Source organism: Mus pahari, chromosome 8 (genome assembly GCF_900095145.1).
Source record: "Mus pahari chromosome 8, PAHARI_EIJ_v1.1, whole genome shotgun sequence".
NCBI classification, from domain to species: domain Eukaryota; kingdom Metazoa; phylum Chordata; class Mammalia; order Rodentia; family Muridae; genus Mus; species Mus pahari.
This window is the reverse complement of record NC_034597.1, coordinates 69,038,180-69,057,418: the sequence shown is the minus strand read 5'-3', so window position 1 is coordinate 69,057,418 and position 19,239 is coordinate 69,038,180. Positions and strand designations below refer to the sequence as shown.

Here is a 19,239-nt window from a genome sequence, read left to right as displayed (position 1 = left end):
CCATGTCAGTTACACATGCTGGCCTCATCTCGCCACCCTGGGACAGCTCTCTTGGCCTCATACATCCTACACCCTGTCACTGATGGTGTGCTTGCTATTTTGCCTTTTGATGAAGACATTGTCCATGGGGATACCCAATGCTTGCTACCATCGTCTAAAGGGCCAACCGAAGCCTGAAGGTCTACCACTCTGGTAGTTGAACATGTGCTGTAAGGAATAGAGTCTGCGCATGTTAGCCCTGCCTTCCCCAGGCAGGGTTCTGCAGATCTCTTTCTGTGCTGTTCCACAGTTCTCACACATGTTTAATTTTGAAACTGTCTGACCAAGCAATGGTTTAATCTCAGCACTCAGGAGGCAGAGGAAGGTGGATATCTGAGTTCAATGTCAGCCTGGTCTACAGATTGAGTTCGAGGACAGCCGGGGCCACACAGAGAAACCCTGTCTTGGCAAACAAAACAGAACACCCTCAGAACTACCTGTTCATGTTAATTTTTCTAGAAAACATTTTTTTGTTGTTGTTGTTAATGATTATGTCATAGTTGAGAATTGTCCCCAGATAGGTCATCAGGAGAATGAAAATCTTCATTACATTTTAGTCATCCTCCTGGAAGGTTTGGCTTAGTCAACACATGTGTTTCTTAAAGGTCCAATTAAATAAAGCCATATTACATCAGTGTCTGTGCAACGTCTGCTTGTCTAGCTGACATGTAGGCTCTGTAGGTGGACACACGAGCTATTCCGAGAAGCCACGCTCCGCCACGGTGAGGTAACCCTGGGTTTCCTCGCTCAGAATGTCTCGAGTTGGCTTGAATCTTCTGCTTCCTTTTCGCAGGGCGATGGTCTAGCAGGGGGAGTAGTCATGCATGTGCTTGTATCAGCACACACAAATACATAAGCTGAGATAAGTTAGACGAGAAGGTTGTAGGATCACTGCAGAAGGGGCTTGCACGTGACTACTCCTTATTTAGTTTTATTTAGTTTTATTAAGTTTTATGACCATGACCATTTAGTTTTACTGTCCCTCCATCCTTCCTCTTTCTTCCCTTCCCACCCTCCCTCTCTTCCTCCTCCGTATCTGCCTTCTTGCCATTCCTCATCTCTTCCTGCTTCCCTTCACTAGACATGCACTCACTGCATAGCACTTACTTTGGATAACCACAGGAGTAGACTGCTCAGGACAGAGTCTCTCACATACAGTGCGAGCCTGTTTCCCCAGAAGCATAAATGCACCTTTAGCGGTTTCCTAAACACTGAGCATTTTGTGATGGTGTCGATCCTGAACAAACAGGTCTTTCGGTGTCATTTATCACGAGTTGGTTTGTTGCTTTTACAGTTTTTGAAGGTTTCTTTGTTTGTTGTCAGGTGCACACTGCCTGCAAAGACGTGTACCATCCTGTCTGTCCACTGGGCCAGTGTAAAGTCTCCATCATACCTCCGATTGCACTAAATAGCACAGACTCTGATGGTACGTAGCAGTAGTGTAAGTATGTGTATTTCTAGCATATTTACCGTTGATTTAATTTCCTGTAATTGGCTATTCTGGTCAGTTTTTATAAATGCTGGAAGGTATATTTGGTTAACTAATTAATTGATTCTTGTGATGCTGGGCATAAAACCCAGGATCCTGAAGAGCTAAGCATACATCCAACCACAGAGCTAAATCCCCAACTCAAACAAATATTTTGAAATGAAAGTCATAGTGCAGCCATTAACACTTTGGCCAGGTCATTGTACACAGACTTGCAGATGTTTTCTTTTTTCTTTTTTCTTTTTTACATCCCGACGAATGAAGGGGGGTTGTCATTTTGTACTAAACTCCTGAAAGGTTAATTTGTGTGTGTTCTCTCACCATAATTGAAACTGCCCATTAGCATGGGATACTATTAAGATTTGCTCTCCTGTAATTTCATTGCAGGAATCTGTACTCCTCTAAATGCATTTGCTATTTCTAGAATCTGGCGAGGGCTTAACTGTAAGTGCAGAGGAGACCTTCTGGCATCGCTGGTTTTAGAATGGGATATTTGTTATTTCTTCCTCTTCACACCACGTTACAAATGGCTTTTGCAATGTGTTGCTTTAGTCTTCTGTTGTGCTTCATGCACAGGCGTTTAACAGCTGTGCACATGGATGCAAAGCTCAGGGGATGTGTTCTTGACAGCTCTCCCCATCCCCACTATATCCTTCATTTATTATACATTTTAATGTATTTTCCTTAGACCTTTACAAAGAACAATTAGAATATTGTGAAATACCAACTAGGGGCATGAGTCGTTTGACAACTGTGAACCCATAGCTTTCCTTTCCTTATAAAGATTGGTAAGGTTGGTGGTTATTGTCTCTGGTGTGGCTCCTCACTGCAAAGTACATCCTAAAACACGAGTTTTATATTGCTAGGATGCAGATACTAAACACAGCTCAGCCAGGGGACTAGATTACGGCGATGCCCGAAGTAAGGAAGGCTCCTTGTTTTCACCCATTTCTCTTCCTTTTACTGAAGCCCCGTTAATAATTTAAGAGAGAAGTAGAGCATGTTAATCTTGTCCCGGGCTTGTTTTGCAGGTTTCTGTCGAGCAACCTTTTCGTTCTGTGTCAGCCCTCTCTTGGTGTTCGTCAACTCTAAGAGCGGAGATAATCAGGGAGTGAAATTCCTTCGTCGCTTTAAACAGTTGCTCAACCCGGCTCAGGTGTTTGATTTAATGAACGGAGGGCCTTATTTAGGGTAATTCATTTACGATAAATCCTACTTGAGTAAAATACAGTTCTAAGCATGAGATAGATGTGCCTGGCTCTGCTGCTCATGAAAATTGATTTCCAAGCTAGATGGTGGTGGCGCACAACTTTAATCCCAGTACTTGGGAGGCAGAGACAGGTGGAGCTCTGCCTTTGGAGGTCCAGGACAGCTAGGGCCACACAGAGAAACCCTGTCTCCAAAAACTAAACGAGAAACCAACAAACCTAGAAAAATTACATTTTCCATTAGGCATCTTTGTTGCTCTCGAGCGGTCCTACATTTGAGCTTTGTCGACTTTAGGTTTAGTATTGTTCTTTTTAAACGGTGCTGGTTATTAACTCTATGGATGAGTGCATCCTGAGCGGGCCCTCATCCTTAAGCTATGGCTTCAGCTTAACCTTCTCATTATCTGTTGTTGTTGTTGTTGTTTGTTTGTTGCTTTTTGAGACAGGACTGTGAGGCCCTGGCTGAAGTCAGTGAGAACTATGCTGGCCTGGGACTGACAGGGGAAAGCTCGTCTCCCGCTCCTGAGTGCTGGGATTAAAGATATGCTGCTTAGAGATTTTAACACAAAACTTCCTGATGCTATTCAGCTTTCTGATATCAATTCCAAACTTGTTAGCCTAACTTTCAAATTCTAAAATGTGTACAAATGTATTTTAAGTGTGTGTCCCATAAACTTGCATAGATGTAAAATACAAATATCAGAAACTGATCTTCATAGAAAACTAACTCAGATTTATATCAATACACACACAGTACATGCATGACCCAACCAAAGGGGGTCTGTTTAGTACGTCAACCCTGAGCTGACTTCTATAAATGCTAAGGGACTTTTGTTGAACGTTCTGTGATGCCGTATAACTTAAAGTCTAAACATGACTATGAACTGCCTGACATTTTCATTGTGAGGACACACCTTAGGTCCTTCACCCCCTTTCGGTACCTGTGTGTGATGGTTTATGGATACATTTTCTGTGGGGGTGGCAGATGTCTTCTCATGGAGGACTTGTTGATTCTCTCAGTCTCTGAGTGTCTCTCCATGTGTGATTTCTGGAGGTTATTGGCGGAGGACCTAAGGTTTACTAAGGGTCAGTGGGTGTGGACAGAATGACATAAAGGGAGACATTAGTCAAAGGAAGAAGGCCTGTGACTGGGAGGAGGGGAGTATGCTGAGAGCCAGGCATTGGTGAGGGCTGGCGGGTGTATTTAGGAGCAGCCCAGTGTCCCCCATATTGTATTTATAAAAAAAAAGAAGGAATATGTTTTGGTGGATGTGTGGTAAGGTGTGGGGGGAAAAGGGGTGTCCCGGGGGCCCATGCCAGGGCATCCCTTCCCCTGAGGGACCAGCCACATGGAAGTGTAGTATAGAATAGAGTTTATTCAGGGTATGGGGAAGGGAGTTAAGAGGGTAGTAGTGACAGAGAAAGAGGGAGAGGGAAGGAGGGAGGGAGGGAGGGAGGGAGGGAGGGAGGGGGGAGAGGAGTACAGAAGAGGAGGCTGGCTATGAGCACATGGAGAGAGAGGGGGAGGGGCGAGAGGGCAGAGAGGGAACAGGAAAGCAAGAGCAAGAAAGAGGGGGAGAGGGGGGAACACAGCCCCTTTTATAGTGAGTCAGGCACTCCTGGCTGTTGCCAGGTAACAGTGGGGCGGAGCTTAGACAAAATGCTAACACCGACCTGCTTCTCCCTTGTTTGTAAGTTCTCAGCAAGTGACTTGTCCTATAATGGAAAAGCCACATTCCACTGCCTGCTTGGCCTTCAGTTCTCCTTCCTGGCTCCCGCTCCACTTTTGCTCTTCTTGGTTTTCATTCCCTCTTTCTTCCAATTTATCCCCCTTTCTGCGCATAACTATTTTTTCATTCAAATGCTTTCTTGAGTTAAATAAGTCAATTTTGACATACGAACTTATATTTAATATGAATGTAGGTAAATGAATATAAAATAAACAGTAATTGGAGAAAGTGCTTTTTATGGACTTAACACTAGGAATGAATGTTTTACTTTCAGCTTGAGATTGTTTCAGAAGTTTGACAACTTCCGGATCCTTGTCTGTGGAGGAGACGGCAGTGTAGGCTGGGTCTTGTCCGAGATTGATAAACTGAACTTGCATAAACAGGCAAGTACGCACGGCAGGGTTTGAGATGGGGATTGCTGTGTAGTTTAAGCTAGTCTTGAAACTCTTGTTCCCCAACTTCCCTGAAAGTGTCACCATTGCGTTCTTTTGCAGTGCCAGCTTGGGGTGCTTCCCTTGGGTACGGGCAATGACCTTGCTCGAGTTCTTGGCTGGGGAGGTTCATATGATGATGACACCCAACTTCCTCAGATACTAGAGAAGCTGGAACGAGCCAGTACCAAAATGCTGGACAGGTAAAAGAAAATGTCAACCTGAGATTATTTGATCTTTTCAATTTTAGTAACTGTAAGTCCAAGGTTCCTGGTCTTGTTCAATAATCTTTGAGATCCTGAATAGAATTTGCACAAAGTAGACACTCAATAAAAGATGCATTTGAATGATAGGATGGATAGATGGATGGATGATGGATGGATGGATGGATGGATGATGGATGGATGGGTGGATGATGGATGGATGGATGGATAGATGATGGATGGATGGATGAATGGATGGATGGCAAAAGTCTGAAGAAATGGTTCCAGTGATTTCCTTATTTAAATGTAGTTGACTGTGAAGTTACTAATTTTTGTTTTGTTGTGGTCTGGGGATAGGCTTTACCTACGTAACTCAGACTGACCTCAAACTTGAGATCTCCTGTCTAATTGTCTCTGAGTGTCCGTATTATAGGAGTGCACCACCATGCCTGGGAATACCAACTACTTTTAATCACTGTTCAAATCAGAAAGCTAATAGTTAACTTTGTAGTGGGAGCTTCTGATAATGGATTGATGAGACCTGTCATCTAAGAAAAGCAGTGTCATTTTCAGTTTTCTGGAGAGGCTCCTCCTGAGCTAATTCCCCAGTAATTGAGGATGGTAAAATGATAAGGGAGTCCTGCCCAGGCCAGGGATGTAGCTCAATGGTAGAAGAATGCTTACCCTGGTGGGGGTTGGGGTCAGGGAGAGAGAGAGAGAGAGAGAGAGAGAGAGAGAGAGAGAGAGAGAGAGAGAGAGAGAGAGGAATCCTGTCCCAGAGAAAGAGGGAATTATTAGGAACACTCATGCAGATGGAGGACCTGTCACTGTTTACACTGTCCCCCCCTCTCCTCTCCTCACCTGTAACCCCATTTTGAAAGTTCATGTATAAAACTGAGATCACAGTGCTTGTAGCCTAACTGCCTGTGGTGAAGGCATTTAGAATTTGGGTTAAGGGAACAACAAGATTTAGTAAGTCGTAATTACCCCACCCCCAAGAGTATGAGTCAAATATCAAAATATCATTACAGACTTGAGCTCGCATGAATCAAAACAACTTTGATAGGATTAGCCATCTGTGGAACTCTTCCTGAAAACAAAATCACATCAGGGACCCACCAGTCAAAAATGTAATTATCCCCAGATGAGCGCTAACCTCGGTGTGGTAACCTTTCTGTCACGCTGTAACGAAATGCTTGATTCCTCTGCTGAGGACGGATTGCAAAATAGACCTGGATGGCAGAAGGTTAGCCTGTACGTATCCAAAATGGCATGTAGGGGGCGCTCATTTAGTAGGGCCATCATGCTTTATGATCTGGGCTGGTAGTAGATTCAGACTCTCCAAGGTTAGGAAGGAAGGAAGGAAGGAAGGAAGGAAGGAAGGAAGGAAGGAAGGAAGGAAAGATAAATGAGAGGGAAAATAGAAAGGGGCGGAGCTGAGGGAGTGGCTCAGCGCACCTGCTGTGCAAGCCTGAATTCCGTTCCCCAGAGCCCATTCGGAGCTGAGCAGAGCTGCAGCCTGAGCACCAGCACCAGCACACCTGTCTGTAATGCAGTGCTCCTCCTGGCAAAGTAGGAGGAGGGAGCAGGAAAGTCCCCAGAAGTCCCCAGGCTAGCTCTCCTGGCATATAAGCGGCAAACAAGGAGATCCAGTCTCAACCAAGGTGGAAAATGAAGACCAACACACTGTTGTCCCTAGATCTCCGTCTACACCCAGGTGGTGGCGCACGCGTGCTTGAACATGCATGCACGAGCACGCACACACGCACACTTCCTGTAGACACATACAGAAACAGAAAGGAAAAGACACTGGCAATGGATACGTTAACCAGCTCAGGTGTCCTGGTTACTTCGAGGGATTTATGTATGCTAAAAACAGCAGTTGTAGATCATGAACACATAGTATCTGGCCCGTTTTATCTTAGTAAAGCAGAAGGGAAGGAAGGGTTTGGATGAAATAAAATCAGCTTTGAGGGTGGGGGAGAACACAGGTGGAAATCATTTTCTAAATGGTTCAGTGCTTTGCTTCCCAAACAGCATGGAGTATTTGCTAAGTGTGTGTGTGTGTGTGTGTGTGTGTGTGTGTGTGTGTGTGTGTGTGTGTGTGTGTGTATTTAATTATGTGAGTGTTCCTGCGTTTGTCCTGTTGAGCACGTGGAGCGCTTTCGAGACTCACTTCTCTCCTTGAACCGTGTGGTTCTTGGGGATCCAATTTAGGTCACCAGGCTTAGTGGCAAGCACCTTTATTCTCGGGCCGTCTTACCAGCCCCAATATGGTATCATAAATGCTTCTTTTTGAGACAGATTTAAAGGGATGTCCTGATGCAGCCTAAGAAAATGCTTTCTAGAAATTCACTCCCCCAAGTGGCTAGCTGAGAAATAGCACCCCTGTGGTCAGACTCAACATCCACTGGTATATGCCAAAGGTGGTGGTCTTCATCAGAATCATTTTGTCGTCTTTGTGGCTTTACTGTTTGTGAAAGACAGGTGATCCTAGCATCATAAAATGGGGATGAAAAGGTAATTTAATAGTTTGTGTTATTTATGCTTTTCAAATGCCTGATCTTTATAGCTACACTGTGATTTGGTTCATAACAGCATCGTTATGACTATTTTACAAAGATTAGGCACAGGCTTCTGGAGACAGGGGGAATAGAAAGAACTCAGCTGCTCACCTGGTGTTCTGTGGTACTGTACTCATTTTATGTTGCCACCACTACTGTCCCCCGGATGAGCTAACCTCCTCCTCTCTATTCTTGACATCATCAAAGTCATGTACCCAGCAAGTCATAAACTGTGAATCCAATGTTTTATGGGATTGTCACAGTTTGTCTCTGCCCCATCTCTCCGTTTAAGATAAAATAAAACTATATGCCATAAATGTTGCATGTATGTATGTATGTATGAATATATGTATGTATGTGACACAGGGATAGTTTATTAAGATTTAAAGTTTTAATTTATAGATTTAAGTTTTAGACCAAAGGATTTTCTCCCATCAGGTGGAGTATAATGACCTATGAGCTCAAATTGCCAGCAAAGGCGTCTCTACTTCCTGAACCCGCAGTAGCGACTGAAGAATTTTACGTAAGACTAATCTTTTATCTGCTGACCATTTGAAATGGGGTCTCTCGGGGACGGGGGTGATGGCAGTGGTGGCATGTGTGTTTCATGGTGTTGTTGCCTGCCTCCGGTCTCCTCTCCCAGAGCAAAGAATCCTGAGGATCAAAGTTCTAGTCCCTCTGTCACTGACCTTCCTGGACCTTACCACTTTGTCTGTAACATGGGTCCTGATGCCCTGAGGAATTAATGGTGCAGATGTATGTACAGCATCAGACATGCAAAGTTCTCATGACCCGGGAGGCCAGCCTCTGTTGAGGGCTCACTCATCCTCTGCATCAGTCCTGAGCTCTGATAAGCCCCTCCCACTCATGGTCCAGCACTCCTAGCTGGAAGATGATTCAGTTTCTCTCTTCCCATTTGCCTGCTCTCTGAAGGGACAGTAGACCACATTAATCCATCCTGAGATGCCGCTCACTTCCTTCTAGCTCTACTGCTGACCCCAAGTGTCTAAAAATTTTCAGTCGTGTTTAAACCTCAGAGCAGTGGAAACTTAAAACAATCTGACTTCCAGGAGATTAGCTCTGACTCATTAAGGCCCTTTGCTCTACCGCAGCATGTTTTTCTCACTAGGAAAATTCACCTCTTTAGAGCTGAAATCTTCATTTTGCCATTGGGAAAATTTTTATCTTATCAAAGCTAAGATGGGGGCGCCTCCTTAGAGAAGATAAGTGTATTTTTCAGATAGGAAAATATTTTAAAAAGTTCTAAAATATGAAAAAGTAGTAGAATGGTATGAAATGGAAAACAAATGATGGACAACCCCATTACCTAAGATACTCAACTGTTGAGGTTTATGTGTTTACTGCTTAATTTCCAGCAAGACTCTCACTTTTATAATTCTATCTGAATATCCTGTAGTGCCTGTTTTTCTGGAGCGCAGTCTCAGTAGCACTTAATTAGTTATTCATTTTTTTCCCAAAAATGAGGAGAGGGAGTCATGACCCTGCTAAGTGACACTGTAGTAAATTAAACGTGGCATCTATAAATTCTGTCCTTGGACATAAATATTATCTTCTTCCTCAGAAAGAGATGTATTTTCTTATCTTTGATTATCCTTAAGGAAAAATAATACGAGCTTCAAGTAGCATTAATTAAATAACAGTAATTAATAAATTAATCAATGACATTAATGAATGCATTCCTTTATAGCATTAGGGGCCCCGTACCACATATTTCCCACCCCGCAGCAAAGAGAGATAAGCTGGTCTCTGAAGAAAATTGCCCACTTTGCATTTTTCAAAGATACATTGTCCTGATCCTTAAAGATAGAAATTCTTGTATTTAAGCCAAGAGATTAGGCAGGCAGTGCAATATTGCGTAACTTGGGAAACCCAAAGCTATTCTGGTGTGAAATTGCTTTTCCTGGTGTGGTCTACACTTGAAGGAAGTGAGGTAGACATTGAAAATTAGCCACTGGTGGACTTGATCATAAATTTAAGATGAGATTTCTTTGGGAAGATGCCAGTCAGAATGGCACTGCGAAGGAGAATATTTACCAGTCGGGTGAGAATAAACTGATGCTAAGGGTAATAAGATTTATAGCAGAGTGAAGAAACACTGGAGACTGACCGGCTTGAACGGAGCCATTGTTTCTATTGGAAAATCCCGAGTTTATGGCATGGAATGCATATGAAGAAAACATTTGACAGAGACTCTGTTCATGAGGCTGTTAAATAGTGCGCATATTTTTATATATCATGAAGGTGTGTTTTTTTGATAGGATGTTAAGGTTTGAGTCTAGTAGAAGAGAAGATACAGGACAATGGGCAATGTTGTGTGTTTCACTGTCTTAAGACAGTAGTTCTCAACTTGTGGGCTGTGATCCCATTGGATCAGGTATCCTGTAGATCAGATATTTACATTGTGATTCAGAACAATAGCAAAATTATAGTTATGATGTGACAACAAGGTAATTTTGTAGTTGGGGATCATTTAGCAGGAGGAGCTGTATTAAACTCCCTAATGTTGCAATATTAAAGGTTGAGAAGCACTGGTCTAAGAGATATTTGCATAATTTTATGGTTGTGTACAAGATCATTTGGCTACACAATTGCATTTTTTAAAAGGCTTTTGTGACTGAGTATATAGACAGAAAAAGATGCAGATCTTAGATGTGCAGCTTGGGAATTTTTTTTTTTTTTTTTTATAAATTAGACAAACCTATGTAACAGACACCCAGATCCCAAGACAGCATTGTGTGCCTGACAAGCCCCTCCCCAACCCTTGTAAATACCTCCACACATCTCTCATGGATGACAACTCCTCACTAACAGCCTAGACTCTGGTTTCGGAAGCTGGGAAAGGAAGAATATAAAACAGATCATTTGCATGCTTTATTGCTTTGTCTCCACTGTGGCATAATTGGGGCTCTTTCCTTCCCAGTGTCCTGTAATGTTTCCATGGAATGAATACATTGCATTGGGCACTGTGTGAACATCCCACCTAGCCCATGTCTTTTGGGGAACACATGTCCATCTCTTTGGGTATATATGTAGAACTTGAGTTTCCCAGTCCTCTGGTGTTGGCCTGTCTAACAGACACTGTCCAGTGGTTTCCTAGGACCTGTCAGCTTTTAGGTAGGAGAGATTTATATTCCTACCATCCGTGCCAGTTGGCAGGTTCCACTCACTGCTGTCTGTATTTTAGCCATTTTGCATGTGGTTTCTTTCAGTTTGCGTTCTGCATTGTGTGAGGAAGCTCAGGGTTAATCACTGGGCTATATTCTTCCTGCATCTCCAGTGTTCTCCCTGTGTTCTGTATGTGCTGCCCTGGCTTTTAGTGTACTTATTTAAAATAATACTTCTTGTAGTCATACTATATTTATATATAATTCACTTACACATAGTTTTTTTTTTAAAAAACACAATGGATCATTAATTGAATTTCTAAACATATAAAGAACTCCAGGGGCTGGTGAGATGGCTCAGTGGGTAAGAGCACCCGACTGCTCTTCCAAAGGTCTGGAGTTCAAATCCCAGCAACCACATGGTGGCTCATAACCATCCGTAACAAGATCTGATGCCCTCTTCTGGAGTATCTGAAGACAGCTACAGTGTACTTACATATAATAAATAAATAAATCTTTAAAAAAAAATTTAAAAAAAAAAAAAAAAAGAACTCCAGGTTCTAACAATGGGAGTCAGGGAAATTTTTTTTTTAATTTTGCATGACAACCCCCCCCCCCCCCACACACACACACTAGCTTTTCATGGCAGCCTTTGCCCTGTTTTCCAAATGTCACGAATGGTGCCTTTCTGAAGCAATCATGACTGGGTTGTATAGACACCAACAGCAGTCATACAGTGCAGGGTTTCTTTTCCAGATGACAATTTATGAAGACTCCGTTGCAAATCATCTTACGAAAATCGTCAACTCTGATGAGCATGCGGTGGTCATATCGTCTGCCAAGTGAGTTGTGGGGCTGAAGTGAAGAAGGTACTTAGTTACGTGAGAGCATTCGAGGGAAGGTAGTTCCTGATGCTGACACCATTTCTGGTGATTCTTCTTAGACAATAATTTGACCTGGTCTTTTAGTCACATTGGCATCCACATGGAGTCTATTCAGAGAGTATATTTTGCTGCTTATTTGGAAACATTTCTGTTATAAAAGTATAAAAAGTGTGTAGAATTTAAATGTCTATTTGCAAATTATCGATGATTAATTACAACACAGAAATCCTATCTCATTACAGTTTATTATTTCCTGTACACGTATTTTTTATTTAGCAACTGTTTACATCACCAAAAGGAAAATAGTGAGATTCTCCAAAATGACATCTCTTGACGTGTTTAAAATCCGTAATTATAATTTATCTCAAACTCATCCGATTTTACTTAATTCCAAACACGGAGCTAAAGCTTCACAATGTTATCCCAAATGTGGAATTTCAGGTTTCCTTTTGAAGCATCTTACACTTGCCTCGTGAGGAGGTCAGCTAGCAGAAGGTAGCTCAAATGTCCACTCAGAAGCAAAGGAAGGCCTTTGGAGATCCCGCTTAGGGGGCATATTGGTGTGATAACGTAGGAAGCAGAGAGAGAATGGAAGGATAGAGCTGTGCAGAGCCAGAAGGAAAATGCTCGTTTGTGTCTGCGTGGTGTTGCTTACAGAGATTGTCTCTCGTGTCCTGGGTTCAACCCACCTATTATTCCCCTGGCCTCAGGAGACATTTTTTGCCAGCCTTGATCTGTGAATCACATGTCTGTAGAAAACTTAAAAGAACACCTTCTTCAACTCACTGTTTTCCAGGCAGTCTTTGAACCTAGAATCCTCCTGCATCAACTAAGATTCCAGACCCACACCACCTGGCCCACCTTAAATACATCTTTTACTACTCTAAATTCACTATTTGGATCAATTTTTTCCTCTAGAATGTAAATATTCTATATTCCTTTTGTTTTTTTCCTTCATTTTGTTTTTATTATAGCATCTTTGCTTAATTTACAGCAAACAGGAAATAATCTGGGTCTTGTATTGATCCAGACATTGATGTTGCACACGTATTTGTTAAAAAGAATATATAAAAAAATACCTTTGTATAAGAAAAAAAATACAAAGTTTAACCCCACAACTTTCTTCTTTGCTAAAACTGCAAACTACCGCTATAGTTTTAAATAGATGTTGTGGTTTAAACTATACATACAGGAAAATCTAAAAACAACTAAAGAGATGTGCATTTAAATGATTGCACAGCAGAACAAGAACATGACCTGTAAGCAGAAAAGAAATAAAAGTTAGACATACTATCAAATATACAAAGGTTCTAGAATTAACCCTCCAACCGCATTCCACAAACAGTTCTAAAACTCATCTGTTGTCTACAAGCAAGGACTAGATTTCTAAAAACAAAATTGAAAGGGAAAGTAAGGTAATCCTCTGGGAGGATCCTCTCTGCCTCCGCCAGTCTCTTCACTCACATCTCTAGACAACAAGTCTACGATCTTAGAGACGCTAGCTTTGTATTCTGAAATGACACTGGACATTTCAAGTCTGGTGTCATTGCCTCCAAAACAATCTTGAAGAGAAGTACTAGAAATTATAAATATTAAATTGTATCATTTCGTTGTTTTTTAGTCATGTCGTACGTATAGTACCAAAAGCTAAGTGATGTGGCTTTTGCTTAAAACTCAATTTTCCCCAAAACTTCACGGCACTGCAGAATCCCCTAGGAGTGTCATCTTCTCAAATTGTCTCACATTAATAAACTGCGGTGTGAAGAGCAAGCCTTCCCTATGAAGAACAGGCAGATGTTGATACAAGCACATGTGGCAAGTGCTGTGAGCATCAAAATTCAGTTTGTTTTACACTACGCATATAAACAAACAAAATGTACTTTCAAACAGTTGATTCTAACAGAAAAAAACAAAACAAAACCCCTAAATAACGATGATCAACAATAGTTAAATTTTAGAGAAATTTACTATATTAAGAAAATTACTATACTAAGAACAGTCTTTTCTCCTTAAAATGATTTGTGTGATCATTGATGCACTCAAAACTTAAGGGGAGGTGTTTCTCCCCCATGCTTTAATGTTCCAAATCTTAGAAACCTGCAGGGATTTAGGTGGGGGAAGCAGTGAAGGTTTCATGATTCAGTGAAAAGGGCAGACTCCCGGAAATATGCCTTTTGTAATGAAGAACCGCAGGACCACAAGGCCGAACACTTCTGATTGTTCCCCAGTTTGAGCATCTAGCCCTCTCCTAATTTGCGCCTCAGCCCTGTGGACACAAGGTGCATAGATGGAGCCAGGCTGTTCCCTCTACCTCTCTGCACCTCAGAGATGTGGGGGAACTGAGGTAGGAAGCCATGGCTGCCCCTTTCCTTTCTACAGGGATGGACTGATGGGCTCCATCCCTCAGAGTCAATAGCTCAAGCACAGTAGTGGTCAGCGCTCTGGCATGCATGCAGTCTCACAAACCCAGGAGGAAATTAGGTGAAACCATTACAGTAATGGCAAGGTGGACCCCTAGGTTAGAGTCACACAGGCTGATGAGAATGGCAGTGTCTGTTCTCCGGAGTGGAATTTCACAGAGGATCTTCTGATGTACAAGAGTGGTTATGATAGACTGACATCATATGTGAAGAAATTCTGTAAAGGTATATTATATATTAACAAGAAAGATTAGATAGGAAGCCCATGAAGGAGTCTAATAAATGGTAAGCTAGGCTCTCTTAATTCTCTTAAAAATTAGAAAGTAAGGAGCTGGAGCGATAGCTCAGCATTAAAGAGCCTGCTGCTCTTGCAGAGGACTCTCATTAGCTTTCCAGCTCCCACAACTCAGCTCACAGCCATTAATAACTCCAGTCCCAGGAGGGCCGATGCGTGTCTCCTCAGACACTAGATGAGTGTGGTACACACACATCCGTGACATGCAAGCACACACCGATACACATTATTTTTTTAATCTTAAAGAAAAGTAGAGAACAGAAACTGGAATGGGAAATGCTAGCCAGCTCCAAGAGGATTGGGCCTGTAGCTCGGTGGCTGAGTGTTCCCTTAGCACACGTGAGTCGTGGGTTCTATCTCTGCATCAGGAAGCAGGCTGAGGGCTAGATGGCCCGCGGAGTTAACCCCTGAGCAACAAGTAAAACATAGATGGCTAGGGACAATGCACCTGAATGACCAGTTTGAAGGCCTGGAGTGTCGGCGGAGTGCATGCATGTACCCTGTGCCTGTCACAGAGTTTGATTTTGTGATATGGATGTATATAGAAGATGCCATTCCTCACCCACCAGAGAAAGTTGTGAACTTAATAGGAAAAAAAAAACACTAGTGCAACTTATTTCTCTTTATCTTTAAATTTTTACTCTATCAGTGATGCTTTACTTTCAAGATGTTTCTATCAACGTACACTTTTTTTTACCAAAACCAGTCTATTCATATGCCATTATTCGGGCTAATTTTTAAACAACTGTTTGAGAGGCAGATGTGTTTCACATTATTTTTCTCTCTAGTCCATTTCTTTTGCAAAGACTCCTAATGTAATTAAAAGAAACAAACAAGTCAGCCATAGATTGCTGACACTAATGAGACCTAAATTGAGTTAGGCTTGTATATTATTGCATTGGTTATCTTAAGGGGGGAAATGGATGGGTTAACTGAGAATATAACTGAATTCAAGTGTCTGATTGGTTGATACCAATACACACAACCTCTTTGTTCTTCAGGTAGCAGTGAGCTACCAAGATGTCCACTTGCTGACATCTTGTAGATCCAAAGGTCCTGGAGATAGTGAAGCGCTTGTGTCTATTCAACATGAAGAAAAGTGTCTAAACTGTGGGAGATGCTACATTATTTTTAAGGGATCTGAAAATATTCTTCTTACGGAATATTTAAGCATTTGAGGATGGTTCAGCGCAGCCTTACTAAAAGTATGGAAAGCAAGGCTTATTTGTGTATCTATTTTTCACTTAACAGTCGTAAAGATATCTTATGTAAAAATGATCTCAGGTACTCGGAGTTGGCCTCCTAACGCTTACTTTCAACTTCATTTGTACATCAGAGCACACAGACTATAAAGGTGCCTTCTCTCTTCCTCAAAGGATACTCTGTGAAACCGTGAAGGACTTCGTTGCCAAAGTGGAGAAGGCACAGGACAGAACACTGGAAAATACAGTAGTAGCCGAAGCCGTGGCCAGTAAAGTAAGAGGGACACAACACACGTCAAGGGCATGCGAGTTGTTCATTGACATTGTGAGCACCGAGCTGTGTTGTAAAGATTACCTTGGTGTGCTCTTGCCAAAATACCTAAAGAGAAAAAAACAATGTTTTTATTTAGGTATGAGGATTTACAAAAAATACCTTCTGGTTTATGGTTACCTTTAATATGCACAAAACGGCATTGCTGGAAGTATTCAGCAAGCCATTTAAAAAAAAATTTCAGATCATAGAGAAATTCAGATCCTTTTCTCTGTGATTGGCATCTTAAAGGGACATGCGGTCAGCCTACCAGGGGAGGATGCTAGGGGACCCGTGGTCCTGTTGGACGAGGCCTGGCTTTCCATGTCAAGCAAGCTTGGTGGCCCAGTTCCCTTCCAGCACGGGTCTCTCCATTCTCTAGACTCAAGTCCTTGTCTCCTTCAAAGTTCTATTTCTTTCGTGACTTTTTTTTCATACCTTTACAGATTTTTTCCTCCTTTATGAGCTTTCTGATGCTAAGGTAAGAATAGCATATAGACTTTACAAGCCAGCATCTTTACTTTTAAAGTTCATGAAGGGGGTCTTTGTACGTAAGGCTTGGGAAGGATTCCTGCCCCTGAGGCTTGGGCTGAACTAGGTGGTTAAGTGGAAGAAAAAGAAAGTGGAAATAAATTTTTCCTTTAAATTTTTATTTAGTCTATGACAGTTTTTTTCACCTAGATACAGTTTGGTTATATCTGCCACTCTCCCCACCACCACCAGCTTCTCTCAGGATCCCCACCCCGACCACATCGCCATTCTAATGTCAGGTCTTCCTTACATAATTATTTTTATTTCACAGTTAGTGCCTCCCATGTGAACATAGGTTGGGGTCGTCCACTGGGGAATGGGGAAATTCACCCATGCCCACAGTCCTCCCTCCCCCAGAAGTCATCAGCTGTCCATAACCCCTTAGCCTAGGAGTGGGACCCCAGAACCCCTCCCCTCCCCAATGCTGGAATATTTAGCTGCTGATCTTATGCAGATCTTGTATATTAATCGCAGCCACTGTGAGTTCACGTGTGCAGAAGCCCTGCCGTGTCTGGAGGCCGCCATGCCTCATCTCTCCTCCCTGTTCTCCAGCCCTTACATGTTTTCTGCCCCTTCTTCTGCCATGTTCCTTCACCGAGACTTGGGGGTGGGGGGGCTTGTTAATGCTCTGTGCAGCGCTACCAAATGCTCTTAGAACTGACGAGACATCTGGCCACGTTGCAGAATACAGAAATAACACTTAAAAGCCAGTAGCCTTCTTTACGTACCTTTGCTGAAGACCCTGAAATAAATGCTTGAGGTCTTTCACTCGTTTCCTTCTCTTTGAAGAGTCTCAGGAGGCTTTGGACTTAGCCATGCCTCTGTCTCAGAAGTCCTTCATCTGTGACTTTGATTGGCTTTTCATCCTGTGATGATGGAAGCCATTGGCGGTAGTGTTAACCGTTTTTGATCCCAAATGTTTCTTCTCTGGGAGAAAAACCAAGAAAGGCAGAAAGAAACAAGCCCTCTGTGCATAGTCTTTCTGTGCCCTCCTGCTCCCCTCCTCGTTCCTGTGCATTTCCCTTCGTGATCTTTCTTGGACCCAGTAGTCGTAAGGGAGCACTGTTCAGGTCTTTGCAAAATAGAGCTGCAGTTCAGCCGTGCCTGCAACTCCTGATGTTAAACGGGTGCCTAAAGTCAATAACTTGACAGGAAGGAAGTCCTGGTGTTTTTGTATATTGTGTATCTATCAATTTAGTATTGGTTGCATTCTAAGGAAGAAAAGCAGTTCATAGATTGTCAACATTTGAACCTGTGGTGGCTGGAGAGCTGGCTCAGGTATGATGATTGCTGCTCTGACAGAGGACCCAGGTTGGGTTTCAAGCACCCACATGGTGGCTCATATAGCACCTGTTGCAGGTGACCTGAGACCCTCTTGTGGCTTCTAGCGCACCAGGCCCACACATGGTATGCATGCATGCATCCAGGCAAAACTCCCATGTACAAGATTGTTCTAAGACTTTCAATCCTGCGATAGCATTTAGTGCTTCTGAAGTGTGAGTCGGTAGGTAGACACAAGAGTTGTGTTCTCAGTCATTTATGCCATAGGTCTGTATCAGTCAGCAAGCAGTTCTGTACTTAAGACCCACTCACTTAGAGATCATTTTCTGTCTTCAGTAAGTTTAAAATGTATTTAAAACAAAAATCTACAGAATAAAGGACTATGGCTACTTGAATGTTGATGTTTTTATTCCCAATAGTTAAAGATTTATCTTGCATAAAAATACATCTGCCAACCTAATAAGTTTTCATTTCTTCCCCATCACCCTTGCGGATCCTTGTCACCACCGTTGATATTTTGTTTCTTTTCTTAGTGCTCAGTCCTAAACGAGAAGCTTGAGCAGCTGCTACAAGCCCTGCACGCGGACTCTCAGGCCAGTCGAGTTCCCCCAGGGGTCGGCCCTGCCATCCCCGAAGAGGACACCATGGAGTCCGCCAGTGATGAGTCCTTGGGTGAAAGCAAGGACCAGCTCACGAATGACATTGGGAAACCCTCCTCCCAGAAAGCCGTGAAGCCCCGGGAGATAATGCTGCGCGCCAACAGTCTAAAGAAAGCGGTGAGGCAAGTCATTGAAGAAGCTGGAAAAGGTACACACTCGCAAAATTAGCTTCCGAGGGGCCGCAGCACCCCTGCTGCACGCATAGCGGGGCCGCAACATCCCTGCCACAAGCATAGCCAGTGTGCGTAGTGCTCGGATTTGGTTCCCATTTGCAAATAAGGCTCATGGCACGGGAGAAGACAATAAGTTCACTAATAGGACGTTTGTACCTAGACGTATCTAAGCTCAGTAGTGAAGATCTGTGTCGCAATGACGCAATCTGCATACACCAAGATTTCAGAGGTAAATGAAGTTGTCATATTTCCATCCCAACTTGAGTAGAAAAATAGTTACAGAGCAAGTCTAAAAATCTCAACCTTTTTACTTAATTGGCATTTCTTTATTTCTTAAAATCATTCTTATTCCTGCTGATAATAAAATAACAATAATGATGGTTTCTTTTTTTTAAATTCCTTCTTGTATGTATCAAAACTCACACTGAACAATGAGCTCTCAGTTGCAAAAGAGGATTTATATTTTGTGTCTGATAGTGATGATTTCTTTCTTTCTTTCTTTCTTTCTTTCTTTCTTTCTTTCTTTCTTCCTTCCTTCCTTTCTCTCTCTTTCTTTCTTTCTTTCTTTCTTTCTTTCTTTCTTTCTTTCTTTCTTTCTTTCTTTCTTTCTCTTTCTTTCTTTCTTTCTTTCTTTCTTTCTTTCTTTCTTTCTTCCTTCCTTCCTTTCTCTCTTTCTTTCTTTCTTTCTTTCTTTC

General features: G+C 42.4%; 1 protein-coding gene and 1 pseudogene across 5 annotated transcripts in view; one reads left to right on the top strand and one right to left on the bottom strand.

The window, feature by feature from the left end:
• The window catches only part of Dgkh (diacylglycerol kinase eta), a 169,453-nt gene that overhangs the window by 104,093 nt on the left and 46,121 nt on the right, over positions 1 to 19,239 (top strand). For all 5 annotated transcript variants that reach the window (XM_021203180.2, XM_029541438.1, XM_021203179.2 and 2 more), the window contains 8 exons: positions 1,363 to 1,465; positions 2,560 to 2,719; positions 4,741 to 4,849; positions 4,961 to 5,100; positions 8,103 to 8,187; positions 11,546 to 11,631; positions 15,765 to 15,864; positions 18,246 to 18,519. In XM_021203180.2, the coding sequence (XP_021058839.2) occupies positions 1,363 to 1,465; positions 2,560 to 2,719; positions 4,741 to 4,849; positions 4,961 to 5,100; positions 8,103 to 8,187; positions 11,546 to 11,631; positions 15,765 to 15,864; positions 18,246 to 18,519 (1,057 nt within the window). The remainder of the gene's footprint in view (positions 1 to 1,362; positions 1,466 to 2,559; positions 2,720 to 4,740; positions 4,850 to 4,960; positions 5,101 to 8,102; positions 8,188 to 11,545; positions 11,632 to 15,764; positions 15,865 to 18,245; positions 18,520 to 19,239) is intronic.
• LOC115064627 lies at positions 18,937 to 19,016 on the bottom strand (annotated as a pseudogene).